Source organism: Apium graveolens, chromosome 1 (genome assembly GCF_009905375.1).
Source record: "Apium graveolens cultivar Ventura chromosome 1, ASM990537v1, whole genome shotgun sequence".
In the NCBI taxonomy this organism is placed as follows: Eukaryota; Viridiplantae; Streptophyta; class Magnoliopsida; order Apiales; family Apiaceae; genus Apium; species Apium graveolens.
Genome location: NC_133647.1, coordinates 181,863,019 through 181,886,343, shown reverse-complemented (window position 1 = coordinate 181,886,343; position 23,325 = coordinate 181,863,019). Strand labels below are relative to the sequence as shown.

At 34.6% G+C, this 23,325-nt stretch overlaps 4 protein-coding genes across 4 annotated transcripts; 3 read left to right on the top strand and 1 right to left on the bottom strand.

Moving 5' to 3' along the window:
• The first annotated feature begins 4,224 nt into the window (after window positions 1-4,224).
• LOC141712805 (mitogen-activated protein kinase kinase kinase 20-like) lies at window positions 4,225-5,229 on the top strand. Its single transcript, XM_074515880.1, has one exon. It carries the CDS (start codon window positions 4,225-4,227, stop codon window positions 5,227-5,229), a length of 1,005 nt encoding a protein of 334 aa, XP_074371981.1.
• A 1,090-nt stretch (window positions 5,230-6,319) lies between these two features.
• On the bottom strand, window positions 6,320-8,089 carry LOC141722584 (uncharacterized). Its single transcript, XM_074525047.1, has 2 exons — window positions 7,696-8,089; window positions 6,320-6,936 (listed from the first exon to the last, which is right to left on the bottom strand). The coding sequence occupies exons 1-2, from the start codon at window positions 8,087-8,089 to the stop codon at window positions 6,500-6,502; spliced, it is 831 nt and encodes a 276-aa protein (XP_074381148.1). The 3' UTR covers window positions 6,320-6,499.
• A 767-nt stretch (window positions 8,090-8,856) lies between these two features.
• Window positions 8,857-17,769, top strand: LOC141712794 (uncharacterized). The gene is made up of 12 exons (XM_074515868.1): window positions 8,857-9,013; window positions 9,108-9,224; window positions 9,311-9,412; window positions 9,511-9,651; window positions 9,970-10,050; window positions 10,125-10,675; window positions 15,045-15,229; window positions 15,588-15,907; window positions 16,002-16,042; window positions 16,093-16,200; window positions 16,881-17,361; window positions 17,501-17,769. Exons 1-12 carry the CDS (start codon window positions 8,857-8,859, stop codon window positions 17,767-17,769), a joined length of 2,553 nt encoding a protein of 850 aa, XP_074371969.1.
• Window positions 17,770-17,859: 90 nt separating this feature from the next.
• LOC141712784 (uncharacterized) lies at window positions 17,860-18,912 on the top strand. Its single transcript, XM_074515858.1, has one exon. It carries the CDS (start codon window positions 17,860-17,862, stop codon window positions 18,910-18,912), a length of 1,053 nt encoding a protein of 350 aa, XP_074371959.1.
• Window positions 18,913-23,325: the final 4,413 nt, after the last annotated feature.

Sequence of the window (23,325 nt, the reverse complement as noted above, 5' to 3'; positions counted from 1 at the left end):
TATATAATAATTTCTATCTGTGTATAAAAATTAGGTCTCAGATTTTTTAAGTTTCATGTTTGTGCTGATGTTATGGATGTTCATTTTATTGTATAAAAAACCACATCAAGATATTTTAGCCAATACTATTTAAAAGTGTTCTAAAAATCGGCCGATTAATCGGAGTTCGGACGGGTCCCGTCTCGATTAATCGTTAATCGGGTCAAAGTACGATTTTTTGAAAAATCGGTCAAAAGTCGGGCAGTTCGGAAAAAATCGGCCGAATCGGGTCAAAAATCGGCCGAATCGGTCAAAGTTTGAAATTAAAGAAAAAATTATTTTTTTTCAAAAAAAATATTTTTTTTAAATAATCATTAACATTTAACATTTAATAATTAATATTAATAATAATATATTAACATATTGACTCTTTTACACACAGAAACAATCGTATATTCTTATATCCCTAAATCCTCTATACAAATCTCTAATGAATTATTCTCAAATCTCAATACTCAACTTGCTTGCTCGATAGATTCACAATTTTGAGATTTTGAGGTATTTTAAATTTATTCAATAATTATCACTTAAATATCAAGTAGGTAGTAAAAACTTAGCCGCCTCCTTCCTCTCCTCTCCTCTCCTCTCCTAGGGTTTGTTTATTTTCAAGTAAATCAAGGGGCTTGCACGGGTTTTCTCCGGTGAAAAGCCCCAACCCTTCATTCTCTTTTGTCCTTATTAAATTCCCTTCAATAAAACCCAATTTTTTGGGTGTTTGTGTGTCTCTCCTTTTGGAGTGTGTGTTTTATCTCTCCTTTTGGAGTGTTTTGTTATGTTTTTGTTTAATTATGGTGGGGTTTATTTCGTGTTGAATCGGTTGAGAACGAGTTTATTGATATTCTTGGTGATCTGCAAAGCCTGCGTCGAATCTGGAGCGGTGTTGATTATTGCAAGAGCTCACCTTTTACAACCAAAGATTGTTCATCTTTCACGTGTTTACACTTTCGGCATGTCTATAGCTGGTATCCGGCATGTAGATAGCTGAGGTGTTTTCGGCATGTCTATAGCCGGTGTCCGGCAAGTAGATAGCTGTGGTGTCGTTTCTCCAATCTCAGTGATTGGTGTTTTTGAACATTAGGCTAACAATGGTTTTTATGTGATATGGTCAATTGCGATGTTGCTATTTTCAGAGATGTTGGTACAATTTGGATTGCTCGGGATGTCTTTGATTTCGTTTTTAATTTCAAGAATTTTTAAATTCTATGTGTTAAACGATCAGGAAACAAATCATCTAATTGTTTTTAGTATGATATTTGTTTTACCACCTGGTTGTATCGACAGTTGGGGGTTTGTCCCGACTGTATTATATTGAAATTAATGAAAGTTTTCTGCATTTGTCAAAAAAAAAATATCAAGTAGGTAGTAGTTTAAAATCTTAAGATTTTAATTAGTACGTAGTAGTTTCTAATTATCAAGTAATATTAGTCAGTAGTCAGTAGTAATTAATTAGTATAAATTACTTAAATATCAATTATGGATTTGTGATAGTAGTTTTTTTTATAAATTTTACTATTAAAACATCAATACTGAATTAATGATATGTGATTTTATTTTTTTTAATCTTATGGAAGGTTAATGATATTTAATAGAATTATTTTTTATTATTTATTAAAAAAATTCTTCCGATTAATGCTCCGATTAATCAATCCGATTAATCATCGATTATCTGATTAATCACTGAAAGATCCCTCCACCGAACAATTCTGATTCCCGCTTTTTAGAACACTGCTATTTAATGTACTAATTTTCTAACTATATTTAGAGGGCTAAAAACACACCATTTTGTCACATTCTTCATTACTTTTAAAAAACATCAAGAAGAGCTGCATTTTAATTGAAACCATATTGTAATACATAAATTGAGCTTAAGGCTTAAAACTATCTAACTCTATCTCCTGTTTAAAGGTTTGAGCATCTGATAACTTAATATTTTAAGTATCCGCAAATCGTTCAAGTCTGTGAATATGGTCAGTCACGTGCAGCAACATATGATTAAGAATTTGGTTACTTCCGAAATTCATGAAATTAAATAAATATTTTTACAAGTTGTCATTTGATGGCAATGCATCATAGAAATGATGTCACAAGTCTTTTACTTTCCAAAATTATAGTTTAAAAGTTCAGTATTTCTCCAGAAACTAGTCTTTCTAAAATCGAGCATTATAATGACGTAGTAGTTACGATTCATAAGTTTTCGTTAATTCTAAATCATCCTTAATTACTTAATCCACAACCACCAACAATTTAACATCCTAATTACTTCAAGAATTCAAATTTTGATTAACAAAATCCATCTTCAACAAAATATCCAATCAAAAACTTACAACTCTTAAACATAACACTTATTATAAATTCATAATTGCTACTGATGTTATGCTTGTTTTTTCAACGAAATATCTTCATTACAAACTAAAGTGTTCTAAAATTGGCATTTTTTTGATAAATTATTTCAAAAGCAGTATTTGTCATCTTATAAAAATCTAGTGCCACTGATCATCATACATATTATCATCTCTATAATTGATGTTAACAAAACCCGTTTCGGCCTCGTCCTTTGACACATTTTTCTCCCCGTAACAGTACCACCTGGTATAACATTACATGATACTAAATGATACAAATCAAGTTTCAAATTAATAAGAGTTTATAGTAATTATTCCCACAATTTTTGCACGGACATCTTATATACCATTGTCTTCTTCTTTGGATGTTCAATAGCAAATTTAATGGAACTATCAACATCCAATTTGTACTTTTGCTAAGTATTTTGCCTCACTAAATTGTAATAAATCTGTTACGGCTAATCCAATTACGATCGGATACGGTCTAAAAATATATACAAATTGATATTAGGAGATTATATTAATTAACAAATTCAAGTAATTGAATCATTGAACAAAAGTAAAAGATAATCATATTGAAATTTATAGTAATTACACTACTTAAAATTAAAAATAGTCAACATAACACTTAAGAAATTAATGACTTAAAAGCTAAAAATATACTTACCTAAAAAATTTAAGAAAATCACGTAAATATTGGACAAAATATATAAGCAGGACAAATATATAAGCGGGACAAATATAATCACGTGGAGCAAAGTAAGATTAGAAAATGGAGAAAGGTGGAGGAATTTGCAGCTAGGGAAAGTGGAGAAGTCGTAGAATTTCTAACATTTTCGCTTATTTCGACCATAAACGATTATAAAACCTTTGCGCGAAAATACAATCGCAAGCATTTAAAAATATATAAGCGGCTAACACAAATTAAACTCAGTTACAAATACAAATTCGACTGGTTATGAATGTTTTTACCTAAATTCAACTTCAATCTGTCGTATATGTCTAAATACAACTATATTATGTCGAATTTCAATAGTAAAATTTAATATTTACCAAAATATTTAGGAAATAAAAGTTATAAAAATAATTTTTTTTGCAATTCTTAACTTTAAAAAATAAAAACCACTGTTGTATTACTTAAAAAAATTATAAGCTTTAACCTTAAATATAGTTAATGATGTAAACCTTAAATCCACAATATTAAATTAATGATATCTTAATGTATTATAACATTATTATTGTGACAATTTTAGAGGGTTTTTTAGTTTAAATATTCTCAAAATATTGTAATAGGTGCAATAGGGATTACGGGCAATAAATATATTTCAAAAATTCTATATTTACAACCGGTTCACAAGGTCTTTTTTATCCTTATTTTCTTGTAATATTGTGATACTATTTTTTCTTTATTAAAAGAATAAGTTGCAACTGCATTTTTCATTAGAGCAAAAAAATGTAATTTTACAAAATAAGAAAAAAAAACTATTTTCTTCTCCATCATTTATCATTTATCATTAATATTATTAATATCAATATTATCATTGTTATTATTATTACTTTTAAATTGCATTAATACTGTTTTTATTATTATTATTATTATTATTATTGAATATGTTACGTAGAAGACATGCGAGAGATGTAGTGAATGACAGAGTAATATTACTACTATTTACTACCCTAGATAGGAAATCTGCAGAGAATGGGATTCATGCTCCAAATGCTATGAGGAATCGGAAACAGACATCAGAACTTGGGGGCGAAGTAACAAACTACTATTTAAGAAACCTAATGTTTGCCATAAATGAACTATCCATCTCTCAAAGACATACAGTTTCTGATCATCATGGCATCAAAGTGGGTTCGAACTAAGTTCTTGGGACAAGGATCATACGGCTCCGTCTTCCGAGCAGAATGTGCATCACCATCTCTAGATTGCGCTTATTATCTACCTAAGACCGTGGCTATAAAATCTGCTCCTGAAAGTTGTTCTTGGTCTTTGCATATGGAGAAAGCTATCTTGGATGACCTTAGAGGATGTTTACATATTGTTCGTTGCCTTTCTAATGAGGATTTCAAGAGTACTAATGCAGTTGGTAAAAAGTTTTACAACCTGGTTCTCGAGTACGCTGACCAAGGATCCTTGGAACAGCTGATCAAGTCCAAAGGCGGATGGATACATGAAACCGAAGCTAGTTGGTATGCATCGATGTTGCTGAGGGGACTCTCTTGCGTACATGGACAAGGGTATGTTCACTGTGATATGAAGCCTGCTAATGTTCTTGTTTTTAATATTCCTTCTAATGAATGTAAGGGGGTTCTCAAGTACAATCTTAAAATAGCTGATTTCGGATTGGCGAAAAAGGGTGGAGGAATAAGTGCTGGGGCAGGGAAGGAGTACAAGTATCGGGGAACTCTATTGTATAGTTCTCCGGAGTCTGTAGTTTTTGGGGAGCATGAAGCAGCAATGGACATATGGTCACTTGGTTGTATTGTGTTGGAGATGCTTTTAGGAGAGAGGGGCTTATGGAAAAATTATCTTCATGTCGATGCACAATGTTTAGCGGAGATGATTGCTAATTACGAAGATGACAGATTAAAGTGTTTGCTGCCGGAGCTGGATAACTTGTCAGTTTTGGCCAAGGATTTTGTGAAAAGGTGTTTAACAAAAAGGGTTGAAGAAAGATGGACTGCGGAGGAACTTGTGACACACCCCTTCATTACGCACAATAAGGGTCTGCTGAAGAAGTTTGAGGCGCAATTGTCCTCTCAGAAAAGGATGCAGTTTCAAGCAAATACTCCGTACTATTCTTTATTCGGACCATCTCAGATCTCTTTGGGAGTTTATTAGTTTATCAGTGTTAGCAGAACTAGCTATGTAATTTACTTCACTTGATCTTGATCTGTACTAATGTTTTAAAGAAGTTATTGAAAGAGATGGTGAGTAGATTGATGGTAAACAACATTACTGCCTGGAGTTAGTAGTTAAAGTTCTCTGGAGATATGTGTAGCTGAAGCAGGTGTTTGATTAGAAACTTAATGTTAGAACTTGGAAGTTGTTCTTGTTGTAGTTAGCAAGTTAATTTTAGAACTTGTGTTATTGTAAACCTTTAAGTTTCTGCAACTGCAATGTTACTCATGAGATGTCTACTTTTGTAAAGTTACTCATGTTCATGGTTGTGAGCCACACAGTATTCATCGTCAAATCTGATATATTTTGTTCTATGTTTTAATATGTTACAGTATTTAATTTCAAAAACAGAAAAGTTGAGTTTACTTATAGATAAATTGGTCAGCATAGTTGATCAAGAAACTTTCTAATAATATTAATGGAGTGCATATCACATGAGTATTTAATTTGATAAAATTGAGATGACATTCCTTTGATCAGTTTCATGAAAATTAAAAGGCATTGAAACTGAAGTACCACTGTTGTGGTTGAAGATATGCTTAGTGTTCCCAGATATATTTTGCATTAGAAATATTATTTCAGAGATGCCCAACATTGTAGCTAAGCTGCTGGGTTGATGCTCCTTCAATTATATTTTCACAACTCTGCAAAGATGTGCCATCTGCAGTCTGAATATGGGAACCTTGGGCATGGATCCAGACCCCTCTGTCAAATGTTGCAACATGTGTTGATTCAAAGGTGTCTACTATTGATCAATATCACTACTATTCTGTCTTCTGCTCCACCACATCATGTGATCCAATGAACCTTTTTCTGGTCTTTTTCATAGTTTCGTTTTATAATCTAGTTTTTGTTCTTTCCTTATGTTATGGTATACTGTTTATTACTTTCACAAAAACTTAAAACACAACTGAACCATTCTCTTTAGAGATTATTGATGCAAGCATGCTTCTGAACAGGAGATAGTACTATAGCAAACAGTTTAGATCTTCGTAATTTTACTAAAATCTAGTATAGTTGATTAGTTGGAATCTGCAAGTTGAAATGCCCTTACTTTAGCTCTTCATCGACAGAGAACATGAAAACTAAGAAGTTCCCGATTTTACAAAACTAAAGTTTATACTATGCACATGCTTCGTCTTATGGTGAAAGTGTAAACACTATATGCAGTCAGAGTTAGTGGTCATCACAAATATTAACTCTGTACTGATTAGCAACTACCTCCCAGAATTCTTCTAAGATCAGACTTCTGTTCTATGGTGAGACTTGTTGGGAATTTGATACTGAACTTGATCCTTAAGTTCCCTCTCTTCCCAGGTTCTTTGGATATGGGCATTCCTTCATTAGGTACCACTTTCTCATAACCTGGCTTTATAACATCAGTAATCGGAATTCTAAGATCTCTTCCATCCAAAGTAGTCAGTTTTACGTTCTTACCAGTAAGAGCATCCAGTAGGGAGATCTTCTTATAAATAATCAAGTCATTTCCATCCCTCTTGAAAATTGAATGTGGTTTCTCGTCTATTACGAATATAAGGTCTGCAGGAATAACACCAGGTTCTTGGTTGCCTTTCTCAGGAAAAGTGATCTTTGTGCCCTTCTTCCAACCAGGTTTAACATGTATTGGCAATATCTCCTCAACAGTAGCAAGCTTACTGCAATAAGGTGATAAGGCAAAAAAAATCAAATTGCAGACACTCGGACAGGCAATAAGCTTACTTACGAGTTATGACACATTGATTTAGTAATATAATGTCATTTCTTCCTGAGACCACATTTCATGTTCCAGAATCCAGATCACGGAATCATGAACTGTCAGACCTAGTGCTAACTCTCCAGAACCTCAACATCAGACCTTGTTAATGTATCAAAAGGAACTTTGTAAATACTCGAAGTTCCAGATTTCATTACGGAATATACATTTTCCTTCATTTTTAAACGGTTGAAGGATAAGGACTGGAAAATTGCAACAGTGCACTAACTTCTTTAAATGGAACCACCTACAGCAGCCATACTAACTAGTAACAAAAACAAGACATTAAAACAGAGAACATAAACCTAAACAGACAATATGCTACATTGTCACACCCATATAATGATCGCATTTAACAAATTAGCTCAACAATTTATCATTGTCTCAGATGAATTCCAGATTAGAAACGACTGCGTATTGCACACACTCAATTTCTGCAACTAAACTCATATTCAAATGCTAATTTGCACAACCTGGTAACCAAACACAAAAATAAGATAGGATTGCATATGATATTATGATGCTAACCTACATCGTGGAAAATAAAATTACAACACAATAAAATAAAATAAAAAATAGTAAAACAATGTAACTGATTTATTGAAATTACGATATTACCCTGAATCATGAATAACAGTTCTGGAAATCTTCAATTTCCGGTCGTACATTAGCCGAGCCCTTGCTACTCTTTCCACCAGCATCATACTTAGATTTCTCAAACTCACTCTTCTCTGATCGATAAAAAACCTCCTTATATGCATTCTTAGCTCCGCGCTTATTGAACCTAATCTCCGAATCACTAGTAGGAAACTGTGCAGTACTTGATCCTACTTCACCATAACGATCATAGTACTTGCGCTTATGTGGATCACTTAATACATCATAAGCTTGGGAGATCTGCTTGAATTTCGCTTCAGCTTCAGTCTTATTACCAGTATTGTTCCTATCCGGATGACATATCATAGCTAGTTTCTTATAAGCTTTCTTAAGCTCTTCTTCACTAGCATTTCGTTCTACTTTTAACACATTGTAGTAATCAATCCCCATCTATTCCTAATAAAAAAAACTGACAGTAATTTTTTACGCAACACGAGAACACTACATAAAAATAAGTAACAAAATTCGTGTGCTCGTGTCACAACCCAGCTAACTTGAAGTATATGTATTCAGCAAGTCCTAAGGTAGGATACGAACATGTGAAGTGTGATATTTCATGGGAATGTGCTACTGTGACATGAACAACTCTAGTACTTGGTAAGCTGGCTGATTTTTATTGGACCTTACAAACTTTGAGCGACAGTAGTGTATTGAAGTAAAGAAGTTTCTATTTTTAGATATTTTGGGTGATTTAAATTCAATTTGGGGCTTAAGGAAACATTTTCTACGTCTCTTTGCATATATTAGGCTTGTATGGGGTATGCATGTTTTGACACAAATTATTATAGATTTTTATATCTATGTATATAATAGTTCCTACTTCCCTTTTGAATAGTAACTTCAACCCCTTTTTAGTATTGTACCCACCAAATTGTAAAAAAATTATTGAAGTTGACACTGATTAGTTTTTTAAAATTGATAAGAATACAGATTATATTGGATGAGAAAAAAGCTTATGTTGAAAGTTTCTTAAACTTCTCTTGGAAGGTAAGAATGTGTCTATGCACTTTTGAATTTGAAATTCAAATTCTAATTAGTTTCTTTAGGTTAATTAGTGACGTCTCCCCCTCTTTTGAATAGTGTCTTCACCCACTTGAAGATTGTGTATACAAATTCTTGTTGTTAATTTGACTACGGGTTGATTCATTGTGCAAGATATGGGTGGTGAAGAAGGTGACAAGTTCTTTAACCTGGAAGATTTGAATGCAGATTATGATCGGAAGTACAGAAGAACGAAACAATTGAATCGTAACAAAGAGAATGTGGTTGTCGACTCTGTTGTTGCTGATCGTTGTGCTTTATCTTCTTCCACAGGTAAGGAGCACGACCACATGTAAGTTAGTTGTTATTGAATACATTCTCTTCGTATGTGTGAATATAAGTAAGACTTCTGTTTGTGTTTGTTCAGCACCCGTGTTAACAGGATCAATGGTCAACGTTCATACTCCATCCCCTAAGACGAACCGATCACCTCTGTTCACCCCAGCAATAGTTAGTAGTGGGAGCCAAAACAAAATACCTACAAGTACAGATTCTAATTCTTACAAAATTTAAACCGCAAACATACTTAGGCTTATGTTCTGACTACCCATTGTTTTGTCTGTAATGCAGGTATGTTGACGGAATCCACGCCAAATATTGTTAGGTTGGTGGGAAAGAGGAGGAAACTTGGTGACTTGCCTAGGTCAGGCCACTTGAATGAAACAGCTGCAAGTACTATTTAATTTCTTAATTTACTCTGTATTTTTCTTGTAAAGCAACTGATATTTTATGTTTATGAAGCAATAATGCGTTTAATATTTGGTTGGTAGAATGTAGTGGTCCTATTGTTACTCCCCGATCAAATAGCAGAGTAAACTACATGAATCATCTTGAAGGTAGTCAGGACAGAACTCCTTTATCAGATGTAACAAATTCAGGTAGCGCCTCATTTTCTAGAAATATGTTGAGAGGTAAATATTAGATTCTAGCATTGTTAAGCTTTTGTCTGTCTATCCTTATGGTAACAGGAATAACTAAATAATAGTTGTTTTAATTATGAAACAGAGGAAACGCGATCAAACATTAATGATGTTTCCTTAAATTGACGTGAACTTTTGAACTGGAAATGGAAGGAAAATTATTTTGGATTTGGTAGAGAATTATTCGCAGATGAGATTGTTAGTGATGATGAGGAAGAAAGTAATGACTTTAATGAAGGTGAAATGTATGTGATACATCTTTGTTATGTCTTACGTAATTATGATTTACCATTTAAGGAAATCTTGCAGGTCCGAATGTAGTTGCTCTTTCACTTTTGTATGATGATTCTGAAGGATCAGATTATGAAGCAAGTGATTGTGAATCAAATGGTAAGAAAAACAAAGATGTACTCCTAAAAAATTATCCACATTTAATTTTGTCAAACTAAAATAAAAAAATGCAGATGATGCAGATTGTCTTAGTTGGTCGCTTGATGGTGATGATGAAGACATTGTTGATGGGATGAATTCAAATTATAATTTGATGCAGAGCAGACGTGCACCGCGACATGTCGTTCCTGAGGAGTATGCTTCTTTGGGTGGTCCTACTGCCATATGTTCGAAATGCCATGCTCGGATGTGGAAGGAAGAAAGGGTAAATAAAAATGTGACTAAAGGTTGTCCTATATTTTCTCTTTGTTGCATGAAAGGTGTTGTGAGATTGCCTCCAATCCCTCCTACCCCTGAGTATTTGCTGGATTTATACAATGACAAGAAAAGAGGTCCTGCTTTTCATAGATTGATACGGCTCTACAATGCAATTTTTGCCTTTAATTCTACCGGTGGTAACATAGATCATTCAATTAATAATGGAAGGGCGCCTTATGTATACAGATTAAATGGTCAGAACCACCATGTTTTTGGATCTTTAATACCGAATGACAATAAAACCCCCAAATTTTGTCAACTTTACATTTATGACACCATTAACGAAGTTGATAATCGTCTTCGGTGGGTTAGTGTTCATTGTGACGACTGAGAATTTTGTGACGTAATTAAGTCAATAAAGTATGCTTTATGTGATGTGATTATAATTATGTAATTAAGTGTTGGTTAATTGTTTTTACTGTATATTAGAATCTAGGAGCGTAAATAGAAGCGTTCCAATTTAAAGAGTCAGCTTAGGAGTTAAGCTGTGTTGTCGGGCCGTCAAGTAGAACGGAACCCGTCCTAAAAAGGGATTAAGGTATTTAAAATGTGAACTATGTGTTATTATGTGAAATGAAATGCTTGAGTAAAGTAATGCGTTCTAATGATGTGTCGGTCGATAACGATATTGTGAAGCGTAATTGAAACGCTGAGCGTCGGGCCGTCAGGCTAAACGTGACCCGGTACGCGTAGAAAGGAATAAAATTAAAAAATGACAAATTTTATGATCAGACATGAGTTGTGATGTGTTCGTATGTGTGCTTGCTTGTCTGTATGCATGATTACGTGATCTGTTGACAATTTTATGGATTTAAGGGAATTATTTGATTTAAATAAGGTTTATTTAACCTTTGCACATTTTTATAAAATTATCCGAGTAAGATAAAGGCATGAAATTTGTTCTGTTATCTTCGTAATAGTCGTAGAGACTTTCTAAAAATGATGGACGGATTTATTTGGTGATCGTTGCATAATAAATTGATTTTTATGTGATAAAATGCTATTATTAGCACAAACTTGTGAAAATCATATAAAATAAACCGTTCGCTCAAAAGTTTATTATGAGTAATGGTTGGAAAGCTAATTTTGAGATCTACATCTTAAAATTGTCATTTACAATAATTTTTGACTTTCCGAGATGGATATATTCAATATTCGATTTCTATCTTATTTAAGTAAAAAGAAAGGATTAATCAAATAAAAAGGGATTTAGTAGATTACTAAAATACCCTTGGCCCTAATACAAATATAAACTCACTCTCCCCCCTTCTTTCTTCTTTCTTTTCCCGTGAGCATCCTCCCCATCTCCCTCACTTTCTTTCTTCCTCTCTCTCGAACACTCTCTCTCTCTCGGCTCTCTCTCCCCATCTTTCTTCTCTCTCTTGCATGCAACACTGAATACTCACTCAAATTCAAAGGTATTACCATCTATAGCTTCTATTTTCGGTATACTACTCAAACACCACTTGCATGTAAGTGTTTATGTAAGTGTTTATGGTTCCATCTCTATGGTTGTGTTCAAGAAAATACGATTTCTTGATACATGATCACAAGAGAAGATTCAAGAGATTTTATGGTTTAAAACTCAAGAGGAGACCCGTTATGGGCACTCTTAAGTTCGACCACCACCGGTCATGATCCAAGGAGAGCCGGTGGAATTTTAAGAAAATGATATGTTAATGTGATTTTTGAGTTTTATGCTCTTTAAAAATTTTATGTAGCTATTGCATGTCTTGGTTTATTGAAAAATTCAAAAAGGGTTTTGTACTTCCTTTGAAATTTAAGTGTGTGATTGATAAATGGATTGCTATGAATGTGTTAAAAGAATTTGGATTTGTGTAATTGATTTAATGCTTAAGGAATCGAATTTGAGGGTTGCATGTTGGGGATTTTGGTTCGGCTTTGTACTAATAAAAAGGGGAATTGGATTTGGTGACTTGATCTTAGTATAAACTAAGCTTATTTAGTGAGAAATATGATTGCATGTTGGTTTAAAAGAAGAACTAGTGAATGCATGCATGTTTAATTAGATAATGTGATTAAGGCTTGAGTCACTAAGTGATGCTTTGTTTGTGATTCGAAAATCGTGATGAAAATGAGTTGAATGTCTAAGATAAGGTGTAAAACAAGTTGAAATTGTGATTTAAAACCTTGCATTTGTGATTTCTTGAAAAACCCGAATGGGTCTTATGGTTAAAAAGAGAATTAAGTGGATTTTTGTGAGATTATATGCTAATTATCTTAGTTACTAATAAGAACTTGGTTGCATGTCATTGATTGGATGATGCTTGTGTTCGAATTTGATAATTAAAAGAGGGTGTTGATTTTCAATTCTTGATGTGATTATGATTCGGTTTTTGGATTAAAAAGAAAGAAGCTTAATTGCGTAAAAGACCCTTGTAATTTGCATACCAAAGAGGTTTATTGTGTTTGATTATATGAGATTGAAATTGAGTACATTTGGTTGTGTTTTTGGTTTATAGCCGAATAGTATATAAGTAGAAAAGCGATTGATTTGGTTCCATTACCTTGCTAAGTGATTGCATGTGAAATTCTAGAAGATATGTGATTCATTTGTTTGATTAAATGATGTTATGGTTCAAATTAAGGAATAAAAGAAAAAGGGAATTAAGTGGTTTGATATTAAAGAACTATAAGTGACAGTTATGGTCGCAAAAGATTTAGTTGTGAATAAATCATGTACTCGTAAGAGTTATATTGGTGTGATTTGAAGAATAGTTAAGGTTAAGCAAGTATAAATCGATTGATGAGTATATAAAGATATAAAGGCTATGAGAAAGGAATGTGTTATGTGCTATGTGCATATGTGTATAAGATATACTCGTATATTTGAGTCAAGAGTATAATCGAGCTATCGTATTGAGTGATCGTTCCGGGAACGAGAGTTGAGAAACTGATTAAGGTTTTGGTTTTTATTGTAGATTCGGAGCGTGAGAGCATTCAGGCTCGGAAAGGGAAGGGTATACTAGGTGGCAGTAATTCAACCTTCAGGAAAGCGAATTCAGGCAAGTAACTCTCATTACTTGTGTAAATGGTTATAGAGAGGTTATTGTTCATACCATGTAGAGTATTGAACTGTTAAAATAATGAACCCCTGTTAATGATTCGAGATACCCTATCTTGATCTTGTTAAACTGTTATTGACAAGCTTATTGATTCAACCCTTTGGTAACCTGTCTTTCCTGTTCAAATTAGTTGTCATACTATGAACTGTTATAAACCCTATAATTACCTTTACGAACCCCTTATAATGATACCATATTCCTTGATCACCATATTTCCTATTGATCCTTGAAACAGATATTGATTCTTCTAACTTAAGTACCTTGATATCATTGATTCAAGATCCCTAGAATTGCTCTTTCCTATCCTTGATTCATTTCCTTAACTTTGATTTCTTGAAATTGAATCTAAGAATGAGTTTCGACTTGAAAGAGTCCGAATGATTTCATATTCTTGGTAATGATAAAATGAATTTAGAAAACCTACTTTTTCCAACTCAAGGTTTTCCAAACGAATTCCTAATGGATTGGATTGGACGTAAGAGACTAGTGGGACTAGTCCAGTCATTTTAAGAGGCTAGCGGGGTTAGTCTATTTTAAGGCTGAAATTATGTCGTATCCTACCTTAATGACCGGATGGAGGTCGGTACGGGCTGATCACCCGTATTATAATGAAATGAAAGATAAAGTTTTCCAATCAAGGGTTCTATATTGATTTTAAAAAGGAATGGAAACTTCCTACCCATTAATGAATTCTTTGAAAATAAAAATGGTTTATATTGCGTTGAAAATAGTTGATTGTGATATTGTAAAGCTTAAAGCTCGTGAACCCTGATTTTAATCTGTTGATCATATAATTGATTCCATATAATGAAAATATTGTCGCTTTCCTTTCTGAAAGATCTGTTTTGATCCTTTAATGATTTGTTGTGAATGTCGGCTTTCACCCTGCTTTGAGCCTTGTTCCATGAAAGCCCCACACTTTTCCTTCATAACCCTTCCTTAACCCGAAAGATGGAAATCTGCCACCTAGAACTGATAAAGTAGAATGCCCTGAGTTTGGTAAAGTAAATTGTGGATTTCATATCATAGAATTGCTTTATAGTTACTTGCTGAGTTTTATACTCATATATTTTGTTTTAATCTAACCTTGACAGTTAAGCAAGAAGATGGCCAGGCTTAGGCGCACTGCTCGTAAGAGCGTACCTGGTGGTCCCTATCGTGTTGAGGGCTTCCAGTTGCCAGAGTAGGTAGAGATGTTTTTGAGTGAGAAAGCGCATAGCCAGAAGGTTGTAGAGATACAATGGGTTATCTGTCGGTTCCAAGTCAGGATCGACTATGTATATTTTATATTATTTTGGGGTTGTAAGTTATATTTTATGGTTGGTAGTTGTAATCTTGTCTCATACTTTATCTTGTTTGATCCTGGTGGTAGTTAATCGGGGTTTATGTTTATATAATTATTAGATTAAAGGTGTGTGGATCCTCATTTTCTAACCCCGAGATTGAGGGCGTCACATTCATGACCGAGAAAGTGTTGATAAAGAGGTTGTACGAGGTCTTATAACAATGTTAGATGAAACAAGTCAATTGGTTGGTGAGTTTAGGCAGCAGCGTGATTTGTAAGAAAGCGATGAAATTGTTGAGCTGCAGATTACACTGAAAGTTATCAGATCTGAGAGTGGAAGAGAATGTCATATTTCTAGCACTGATGAAGTTGCTGGCATTATGGTTGGTGACACTAAAGAAACATGTGGCGACCGTGATATAGTTCTTAATGAAAAAGGTAAATGTTTAGTCTGTGTTTCTTATGTTCATCCGAAGTTGATGGCTTTACAGTACCCTTTACTCTTTCCACGTGGAGAAGATGGATTTCACCCAAAGATAAAATTTTAAAAGACTGCTGATAGTTCTTGCAAACCACGTGGTTTTTTGTCTCTGAAGAATTACTACTCATATACTTTCCAAATTAGAGAGTCTGATGGTAAGGTATATTTAGAAATTAATATATGTTTGTTTATGTTCCCCAGAAATAAATAATGAAAGTTGTATTGTAGGTTTGACTCCTCGGCTAGGTGGAAGACTATTTCAACAGAATATGGTAGATGTTTTTTCTACCATTGAACAGACATGACTATAGTCGTTCCGTACTCACCAAACTACTTTATGGAATGAATTATACAGCAATATTTGTAGATCTGTTAGTAGAGGTGATGTGGACAATTCAAATACCGGTAAAGGTATAGTTCTGCCAGCTGGCTACGTTGGTTCGAAGCGATACATGCAACAAAATTTCCAAGATGCGTTGGCCGTATGCCATTATATCGGACATCCTGACATATTCATGACTATGACCCGTAATTCTCTTTGGGATGAAATTCAGAAGATGATGGAGTATGTGCCTGGTTGCATTGCTCCAAACTGTCCCGACATCATATCAAGGGTGTTCAGCCTAAAACTTGATCAATTAATGGTAGATATTAAGGACAAAAAACACTTTGGTGTTTGTATTGGAGGTAAGATTGTTTACCAGGACTTTCTTAGTTTAATTTCTAATTAGATTTTTGTTTTGTAAATTGCCAATATAATCTATATTTTCCTGTTTTGCAGTTATGTATGTCGTCGAGTTTCAGAAAAGAGGCCTTCCACATGTACATATGTTAATATGGCTTGATGCTGATTCAAAAAAAACCTCAAACAGAATGTGGATAATTTTGTATCCACAGAATTCCCAGATCCTTTATTAGATCCGGTTGGTTATGCAGCCGTGAAGGAATTTATGATCCACGGTCCATGTGGTTTGCAAAATGTAAAGTCTCCATGCATGAAAGATTTACGTTGCATACGTTATTTTCTGAAAAAATAAGATATAGGCATACCCTTTTTTGTGTCATTTCAGAATCCAGTAAGTTACCCTAATACCTAAACTTTGTGATAATTGAATGGTTTCAAGTACTGTGCTCGAACTACTTTTGATGACAGTGGCTTCCCGATGTATATGCGACGCATGACAAACACTACATGTTGAAATAAGGAAGGTTGAGCTGGACAACCAGTGGGTAGTACCATACAACCGAGATCTTTTAGTCAAGTATCAATGCCATATGAATGTGAAAATATGTGATCACAAACGCAGTCTTAAGTATTTATTTAATTACTGTTTGAAAGGCCATGATCGTGTTACGGTTCATGTCCAGAGAAAGAGAAAAAGGCAAGCGAATGACACTGATGAGGGGGAATAGATGAGATAAATGCATATTTTGATGGCAGATATTTATGTGGTGCTGAATCAGCCTATAGGATTTTTGGCTTCCCTATCCATCATAGAAGTATATCTGTTGAGAGACTTCAATTTCACTTACCAGGTGATAAAAACTGCACCTTCTGTGCCAATGAAGCGCTAGGGAAAGTTGCTGCCAGGGAGAAGAACAAGTTCAGTAAATTGGAAGCCTTTTTTATTTAAAATTTGTTGATGTTAATGCACGGAAGTACACGTATGATGAAATTCCACGGTTTTATGTGTGGAATGATGGTGAGAGGAAATGGACCATGAGGAAGCGTGGGTTTCAAATAGGTAGATTGTGTTATGCGCATCACAGTACGGGTGAGCCTTGGTTTCTTCGTTTATTGCTTACGAAGGTACGTGGTGCCACCTCCTTTGATTCTTTACGTACCGTTAATGGAGTATGTTACAGTACATTTCGCGATGCATGTAAAGAGTATGGTTTACTTGATGATGATAAAGAATGGCATGAAGTGTTGACTCAAGCTTCTGCAGGTGGATTACCTCCCCAGGTTCGACAGCTTTTTGTCCATATTATTGTCAATTGTAAAGTCACTGATTTGAAGACTTTATGGAGTACACATTGGAAGAGCATGGTTGATGACATTTTACTCAGACAACGTCAAAGTTGTCCAAATACCTTATTCACTCTTAACGACACGCAACTGCAGTTCTATGCTTTAGGAGGTATGACACCTTTTTACATTACAGTGTAGGACAAATTTTAAAATTTTTGTGGGATGGAAATGCAGTCCATTAATTGTTCGTCATTTTTTCTATAATTGGGTGAATGCTGTTAAATAGTTTTAGATATCAAATATTACAGAAATAGATGAGTTGCTCCGGTCAGTTGGTAAATCCTTGAAGAAATTTGATCAGTTGCCTCAACCTCCTCGCAGATATTTGAACAATGGAACAAACAATTTGATAATTGAAGAGACAAGCTATGACACCAAGAAGATGGAGTATGAAACTGTCAAGCTACTACATGACTGTACAGAGGAGCAGAGGAAAATATATAATGCAGTAATACAATCTATTGACAGTAATGTTGGAGGGATTTTCTTCATTTATGGTAGTGGTGGTTGTGGATAGACATTCTTATGGAGAACTCTTATATGTAAGTTACGTTCACAAGGTAAAATTGTGCTTCCAGTTGCTTCTTCAGGGATTGCTACCACATTAATGCCCGTTGGTCGGACTGCGCACTCCAGATTTAAAATTCCAATAGTTCTTGATGAATGTTCAACATGTAATATTGCCCATGATTCAGATATTGCACAACTCATTAAGCAGACACAACTAATAATATGGGACGAGGCGCCTATACAGCACAGGTACGCATTTGAATGCCTAGACCGATCGTTGAAGGATATCATGAAAGCTGTTGATCCAGAACGTTACGCCATGTCGTTTGGCGGTATTACCGTAGTTCTAGGTGGTGATTTCCGTCAAATCCTCCCAGTAATTACGTACGGAGATCGTGCTGATATTGTAGATGCCTGTATCACTAGGTCACGGTTGTGGTCCATTTGCCAAGTATTCTTGCTGATAGAAAACATGCACTTGAAACAAGGTAAGAGTGATAGTGAAAGTGAAGAGCTTAAAAAGTTTGCAAAATGGGTACTTGACATTGGTAATGGCCAGGTCAATCCACCTCGAGTCTGCAATTTTCCAGTCACTGAAAATCAAATTTTGATTCCGTCTCAGTTCTGTGACGTACAAACTGAAAACACAGTTGATAACATGATTTGTAGCACGTATCCTAATTTTGCTCACGAAGGGCACAGTACACAGTACTTGAGCGAGAGAGCTATTTTGACCCCTACCAACCAGACTGTGGGCCACCTCAATTCGCTTATTATAGACAAGCTCCCCGGAGAATCTGTGTCCTATTTTAGTGTTGATGTTGCAGAGGAATTTGGTGGGACAGATGAGGATCTGAATGAAGCCTTACCAATAGAGTATTTGAACTCCTTAAATGTTGCTGGGATGCCACCTCATGATCTGAAACTGAAGGTTGGGGTTGTTGTTATGCTAATGCATAATTTGAACCAAACCCTAGGTTTGTGTAATGGTACAAGGATGATTGTGACCAAATGCCTGAGATTCTGTGTGGAGTGTGAAGTAATATGTGGTACGTTTGTTAGTTCGAAGCATTTCATTCCACGTATGGAGATTTCTCTCTCAGATACAAAGATGCCATTCAAATTAGTACGGAAACAAATGCCTTTATAGATATGTTATGCCATGACAATCAACAAATCTCAAGGTCAATCCCTGAAGACAGTTGGGCTATACTTACCTAAGTCAGTGTTCACTCATGGACAATACTATGTTGCTATTAGTCGAGTAACCTCACCCAATGGCCTCACTATATTTGTTGATGATGAGTCTGGTGCAGCTACAAATATCACCCAGAACATTGTGTACAAAGAAGTTTTTTACGGCCTTCCAGAAGCTTAGTTTGTTTGAATTTATAAATGTGTAGGAATACATTATTGTGATTAAGTAATTATGTAAATCTGATTGTGGGAAAATGTTTTACTGTATTAAATATTTTGCTCTTAACCATTATATATTGTAAATTATGTTACAGATTGGTAGTAGTTTATTCTTCTACAAATGTATTCTGAATTGTTTCATCTTACATGTAACATAATAAAGAAGAATTACGCCTATGACCGTAGAAATAGGTGAAGAAAAGGTATAATTAAAATGTGAATAGTTGATCAAACGTAACAAACTTCAAAAGTACAAATAAGTACTGAATTAAAGTACAAATAACCTTCATGCCAGATTGGAAGTGCAATTAAGTAAGGAGAACAACTCTAAATGTGTAGTTATTTTGGTACATGAATCGTAGTCTGTTGCCTGCAACAAAGTTATTGTCGTAGGTGAAATCGTTCCAGCACAATCCAAATCGGCATGTTTTCCTCTTTTGCTGAACAACGACATACCAAGTACCATCTCCAAATAGAAGTCTGATGAGAGTAGATTTGGTCCATGGTCGAAATACTTGGAGCATGTATCTTGGGAAATACTATATGGAAGATAAAAAAAAAGTTAAGAGGACAAGTATGGATTAAGCATAATCAAATTTTTACAAGGACTGGGTACAAGTAATCTTACCACTCTGTGTCCTCTTTGATCAACATGTGATGGCAACAGAGTTACTGTGAAGGAAAGGGTATTTTCTTCTTCACCAAAATATACTTCTGGATTTGCTTGGGTGGCTCCTGAAGCGGCATGAAATTTTACAGTTACTTATGAAGCTATAACAAGTCATTAACCCCTCAATTGAAATGTACCTTCGTCCACATTTGCCTGAGCCGCATCATGCAAAATCCCAGGTATTTGACTTCCTCCAGTTGATATCTCATTAACCAATCCTGGAATATAAATAATTAGTTAAAATATTGCATACATCCCAACGATCACCCGCACAAAATATACACATACATATGAAACTATAACAAGTCATTAAGGCATTAATTCAAAGGTACCTTCCTTGACATTTGCCTCAGCTGTATCATGCAAAATCACAGGTAATTGACTTCCTCCTGATGAAATGTGATTAGCCAATCCTGGAATAAAAATAATTAGTATTAATTATGCATACAGGCCAACAAACATCCCTACTTAAATGGACAAAGTACTGTTGTACCTGTTGTTTGGCCTGGCGATCTCTCCAAATGAGCATCTGTTATAAAGCAAACAAAATTGGTTATTCTGTATGGTTCTTCGCTAATATACTACATACTGAAATGAAAAGTATCTGAAGAATCTGAATCTGACGTAGACATATCAGTAACCTCAAAACACAGTCTTTTCCCCAGCTCTTTCAAATACACTTTAGCGGGTGCAGAATTAAGAATATCCATACAGTTTGTGCTAAATATTGTTAAGTATAGACTTGATGGACCAACACAATCGAAGAAAATCCAAAAACTCTCCCTCACAGAATAATTGTTGAAAACTTCATCCAAATCGAACAAACTTTTATTGAGCTCAGAGAACTTAGCAATGTACTGCCACCCGTCACCAAACGACAGCCTAACTTTCTTACCCAGCATTGAACCATAAGTGTCTATAAACTTTGATGGTAATTCCTATATAGTACAAATATAGATGTGAAGAACATAAATGTATTAGCCACACCCTAAAATTGTTGTAACAAATGTAAGTTATTAAATTACGTTACCAGATTCCCTTCATGCAGCATGTCATGACTAACCATTTTAAAACATTTTTTGGCTGAAATTCCACTTCTATGAACTGCCCAGGAAGAATACAACATGGTTAAAAATTTTGTCATATACAGTTAATGTTTGTCATGTCTGATAAAGATCTACAAATATACCTTCAGTTTTTGATTCACTGTCATTATCATTGTCAATATACTTATATTCAACCTCTGCGAATGCTCTGTACGGGAAAACACATAAACATCCCCTTCTTTCAAGTTCACATATTCACAGAATTTTGTCAACTCTTTGTTAAAGAGCAAATTCCCATTCTCCCATTTCAAGTTTATAATCCAAGTACTTTTGTTCAGGCATAACTGAACCCAGGTCATTTGTTCATGTACATTTAATCGGGCGATGACATCATTGGTGTAATAACCCCAAAATTTTGAACTTTTTGTAACTCTTATGAATAGTGTTTTTGCTGATATTGCTGAATAAGAAAACTTTTCATGCCACATTATGTAGGGGTTCTTTTATTGTTATTCTGGGATCTTATTAGTACTCTATATGATATATAAGTGTATGTAAAGATCGTCAGAATCCAAATTCAAACACTTTGATTTTTCCCGAAAATCAATTGAGTATAAGGTAACAGGATAAAAAAGATTTAAATTAAAGGATTATAAGAGAGGATCATAAAAAGGAATTTAATGTATTGAGAAAGGTTAAGGGAATCCAAGTAATAAGATCCCGGTTATGATCCCTCAAACGATAGACGAAAACGAAAGTTAAGCGAACCGTATAACAGATCAGCGGTCATTAGCCAAGTAATTAGGAGTTAATCAAAGGGTTAGTGGAGAGTGATGTCATCTCACCAACAAGAAGAGGACAAATGTGGGAGGATGACATAACATGATGACCTAAGCATGACCAAAGAGCAGTGTGTTGTTGGTTGATTAAGAACCAAACAAAAATCACCATGGTTAAAAGGTAAATAATTAAAACAAAAGCCAAAAACAACCAACCAACAATTCATTTCACCAAAACACAAAGTTGACTTCACTTTTCTTCAAGAAAGCTCTTGGCCCTTTTCATATTTCAAGAAAGAAAAATCCAAAATCCAAGATCCAAGCCTTGTTAATTAGTGAGGTAATTATATAATACTCCTTATGCATAGATATAGCTATCCTATAAGTTTGAGCTTCAAATTCCTTCACAATCTCTTCCTAAAATTCATGGAAGAAGAGGGTGAATAGTGTTTTTCAAGAACTTAAAATTTTGTTCTTGAGTTTTTGTTTAGATTAAGCTTGGGTAAGGACTTTCAAGGGTGATTCCAAGCTAATTAGTTACTCCTACTCACAAGGAAGGTATAATCTCTTAACCTAGCTTTGTTATTGAATGTTAAGAGCTTAATATGAGTATAATAGTTCATGATAGGCTTGATTGTTGTGTATTTAGAGATTGGTTGGTTTTATTATGTTTTTGGAGTTGTAAATCTTGATGATTAGTTAAAGAACTTAAGTAAAGCTTTTAGTTCATGTTGGGAAGTAGTATAAATTTGGAAATATTGAGTTGTTGGGGATGTTGTAGCATTGTAGGTATGGAATTTGGTTGTATGGTTGAATTGTGGTTGATTGGTGGTTGATTTAGAGTAGAATAAAAATTGGTAATCGCGTAAACATAGCCGTCGTAATGTCCGAATTACTTTAGACTGTTTTGTTCTTAACATCAGGACCCGAGAACTCACTGTTAGGTTTTGACCATTGCCATGATTAGATAGTTCATGTTACGAGCTTCGTTTTGATATGTGGCTCGTTTGAATCCGATGTACGGTTTAGGAGAAACGATCATTTTAAGTAACGGCGTTTCGCGAACGAACCATTACCCCTCGCCTTACTTTGAAACTTAGGTTAAAGACCTTAAAGGACTAATTGGAGTATGAATCATTTATGTAAAGTATATTAGGCAGTTGGTAAGTCACTCGCGAAAGAATCGCCTTAAAACCCTTAATGGTTAATTTATTAAAAATGGTGGAGCCAAGGGTACTCGAGCGACTTAAGAGAATCGTTGAGCGCAAAGCGAGTGTTAGAGTCTAATTGGTTAAAGTATAGATTCATAAGCGACTTTGATTTAATTCCAACTTATATGTTGTTTATAGGTTACCAGACTCGTCCCAAGCCATTTATCACCCCCAGTCGCTCAGGCAAGTTTTATACCCGTTATACTGTTGTTGTGATGTATACATATGTATATGCATTATCTTGTGATAGATGCATGGTGGTTAATTAGCAAATCTTGCGATATATTGGAGCATGTGATATGGTATATATGCATGTCTGTTTCGTAATCTTGATATATATTGTTGATTCAATTGATTATAGTTGCATAATACCTATGCTAGAGATAAGCAGCAGTTGCGTATACCCTTAGTATAGGGGACCCAAAGGTGAACATTTTCTAA